The 3,803-nt window shown below is 52.4% G+C and overlaps 1 protein-coding gene across 1 annotated transcript; it reads left to right on the top strand.

The window, feature by feature from the left end:
• Positions 1-947: 947 nt before the first annotated feature.
• On the top strand, positions 948-2,483 carry LOC139027103 (myosin-9-like; the record flags this gene model as incomplete). Its single annotated transcript, XM_070442272.1, has 4 exons — positions 948-1,071; positions 1,235-1,406; positions 1,581-1,938; positions 2,157-2,483. Coding segments are annotated over 4 exons (981 nt in total), but the record flags the coding sequence as incomplete, so codon positions are not given.
• Positions 2,484-3,803: the final 1,320 nt, after the last annotated feature.

The following is a 3,803-nucleotide window of genomic DNA, read 5'->3' on the forward strand; positions in this document are numbered from 1 at the left end:
GAAGCTGACTAACCCAGGGTTCACTCAGCTGGACAACTGAAGGGCTTTATAGAAGCTGACTCCCAGGGTTCACTCAGCTGGACAGAACTGAAGGGCTTTATAGAAGCTGACTAACCCAGGGTTCACTCAGCTGGCAGAACTGAAGGGCTTTATAGAAGCTGACTAACCCAGGGTTCACTCAGCTGGACAGAACTGAAGGGCTTATAGAAGCTGACTAACCCAGGGTTCACTCAGCTGGACAGAACTGAAGGGCTTTATAGAAGCTGACCTACCACCAGGGTTCACTCAGCTGGACAGAACTGAAGGGCTTTAAGAAGCTGACTACCCAGGGTTCACTCAGCTGGCAGAACTGAAGGGCTTTATAGAAGCTGACTACCCAGGGTTCACTCAGCTGGACAGGAATGAAGGGCTTTATAGAAGCTGACTAACCAGGGTTCACTCAGCTGGACAGAACTGAAGGGCTTTATAGAAGCTGACTAACCCAGGGTTCACTCAGCTGGACAGAACTGAAGGGCTTTATAGAAGCTGACTACCCAGGGTTCACTCAGCTGGACAGAACTGAAGGCTTTATAGAAGCTGACCTACCCAGGGTTCACTCAGCTGGACAGAACTGAAGGGCTTTATAGAAGCTGACTAACCCAGGGTTCACTCAGCTGGACAGAACTGAAGGGCTTTATAGAAGCTGACTAACCCAGGGTTCACTCAGCTGGACAGAACTGAAGGGCTTTATAGAAGCTGACTACCCAGGGTTCACTCAGCTGGACAGAACTGAAGGGCTTTATAGAAGCGCCCTACCCAGGGTTCACTCAGCTGGACAGAACTGAAGGGCTTTATAGAAGCTGCCCTACCCAGGGTTCACTCAGCTGGACAGGACTGAAGGGCTTTATAAAGTTTACAGGGTTCACTCAGCTGGAACTTCATTTATCCATGTTGTCTCTGTCTCTCAGGAGAAGAAGCAGCTGGAGGAGAGGTTGAATGAGGTGACAGAKTCGCTGACTGAGGAAGAGGAGAAGACCAAGAGTCTCAACAAACTGAAAAACAAACAGGAAGCAGTCATTGCTGACCTGGAAGGTAAAGCTTGTTCCTAACTGGTGGCACMTGTTATGCATACTTAACGTTATGACATACATTTGATGAACTTGCTGCACACTCAACACTGTTTCAGAAACTTGTCCTAGTATGAATTATTTTCTATTTTCTATTTTCTTTCTCTTCTTCCCCCTCCCTCCTGTAGATCGGTTGAAGCGTGAGGAGCAGGGTCGTCTGGAGCAGGAGAAGTGGAGGAGGAGGATGGAGGGAGAGGCTGTGGAAGCCCAGGAGCAGCTCTCTGACCTGGGACTACTGTCCGCTGAACTCAGGGGCACCCTGGCTCAGAGAGAGAAGGATATCACAACCCTACAGGGGAGGTGAGAGGAAATCTATACTGTATATTCACACACCTTGAGAAGAGTGGAAATATCAACCCCCTCATTTGCATAGTGTTACAAAACTGCTTTCTCTCTCGATAATGGTAATCGAAACGGTTCCAGCACAGTGCCTTGCGGAACACCATATTTGACTTCTGTCTCTCTTTCTCCCAGGTTGGAGGAGGAGGGTGCACGAAGGACTGAGGCTCAGAGGGCTCTGAGAGAGGCCATGTCTCAGGTGTCAGAGCTGAAGGAGGAAGTGGAGAATGAACGAGGGATGAGAGAGAGGGCAGAGAAACAGAGGAGAGACCTGGGGGAGGAGCTGGAGGCCTTGAGGACAGAGCTGGAAGACACACTGGACACCACGGCGGCCCAGCAGGAACTCAGGTCTCGTAGAGAGGCAGAGTTGGGGGAGCTCCAGAGGTGTGTTGAGGGGGAGACGAGACGTCACGAGGCCCAGCTCTCAGAGCTCAGAGTCAAGCACTGCTCTGCCATAGACAACCTGCAGGAACAACTGGACAACAGCAAGCGGGTGAGTCACACYCAGAATGTAGCCTATGCAGTGACTCTCTGTGCATATTGCGTATTGCATATTGCATATTGCGTGTGTTATTCCCTTAGTACAGTGTCGGTAGTGACTCCTGCATGCTATTCTTTCTCTGTAGACTGGTCACTGAGTTGTCTGTAATGTAGTGTTTCTATGCGTATGGTATGTATGTAGTAATTCCTGATGTTATATGGTCTCCCCAGGCCCGTCAGTCCCTAGAGAAGGCCAAGACTCTATTAGAGGACGAGAGGGTGASCTTGGCCTCAGAGCTGAAGTCCCTGCAGGGGGGCCGCATGGAGAGTGAGAGGGGCCGCAAGAGGGCRGAGGGCCAACTCCAGGAGCTGACCYCACGCCTCGCACAGGCCGACAGAGAGAGGGAGGAGAGAGAGGAGCGACTGCACAAGCTACAGTCTGAGATGGAGACCCTCTCTAGTTCTCTCTCCTCCTCTGACTCCAAATCCCTCCGTCTCAACAAGGAGGTCAGCAGCCTGGAGAGCCAGCTCCACGCACGACGGCCCAAGGTACTCTGACCTTCCTCCTATCCAGGCTCGTACTGTTGTTGTTAGTCGTTGGCTGTATTCAGTGAGCACTACAAAAAAACTGTATTGCTTTCGGGATCGGCAAATCTTATATGATAGGTTGTTAGCCGCATTATGGTCGTTTGCTTGAGCCCAAGACGAAGTCATGGGTGAACAGGGAGTAAGGAGGGGACTGAGCATGCACCCCTGAGGGGCCCCAGTGTTGAGGATCAGCGTGGCAGATGTGTTGTTGCCTACCCTTGCCACCTGGGGGCGGCCTGTCAGGAAGTCCAGGATCCAGTTGCAGAGGGAGGTGTTTGGTCCCAGGGTCTTAGCTTAGTGATGAGCTTTGTGGGCACTATGGTGTTGAATGCTGAGCTGTAGTCGATGAACAGCATTGATGTCCTTTTGTCCAGGTGGGAAAGGGCAGTGTGGAGTGCAAAAGAGATTGCGTCATCTGTGGATCTGTTGGCCGGTATGCAAATTGGAGTGGGTCTAGGGTTTCTGGCATGATGGTGTTGATGTGAGCCATTACCAGCCTTTCAAAGCACTTCATGGCTACAGATGTGAGTACTACGGGTCAGTAGTCATTTAGGCAGGTTACCTTGATCTTCTTGGGCACAGGGACGATGGTGGTCAGGGAGACACTTGGGCACAGGGACTATGGTGATCAGGGAGACACTTGGGCTCAGGTACTATGGTGGTCAGGGAGACACTTGGGCACAGGGACTATGGTGATCAGGGAGACACTGGGGCACAGGACTATGGGTGTCAGGGAGACACTTGGGCTCAGGGACTATGATGGTCAGGGAGACACATGGGCTCAGGACTATGGTGGTAGGAGACACTGGGCTCAGGGACTAGGTGGTCAGGGACACATGGGCTCAGGACTATGGTGGTCAGGGAGACACTTGGGCTCAGGGACTATGGTGGTCAGGGAGACACATGGGCTCAGGGACTATGGTGGTCAGGGAGACACTTGGGCTCAGGACTATGGTGGTCAGGGAGACACATGGGCTCAGGGACTATGATGGTCAGGGAGACACATGGGCTCAGGGCTATGGTGGTCAGGGAGACACTTGGGCTCAGGGACTATGGTGGTCAGGGAGACACATGGGCTCAGGGACTATGATGGTCAGGGAGACACATGGGCTCAGGGACTATGATGGTCAGGGAGACACTTGGGCTCAGGACTATGGTGGTCAGGGAACACATGGGCTCAGGGACTATGGTGATCAGGGAGACACATGGGCTCAGGGACTATGGTGGTCAGGGAGACACATGGGCTCAGGGACTATGGTGGTCAGGGAGACACTTGACAGTTGGTCAGCT

The sequence above is a fragment of the Salvelinus sp. IW2-2015 genome, unplaced genomic scaffold (assembly GCF_002910315.2).
Source record: "Salvelinus sp. IW2-2015 unplaced genomic scaffold, ASM291031v2 Un_scaffold7460, whole genome shotgun sequence".
In the NCBI taxonomy this organism is placed as follows: Eukaryota; Metazoa; Chordata; class Actinopteri; order Salmoniformes; family Salmonidae; genus Salvelinus; species Salvelinus sp. IW2-2015.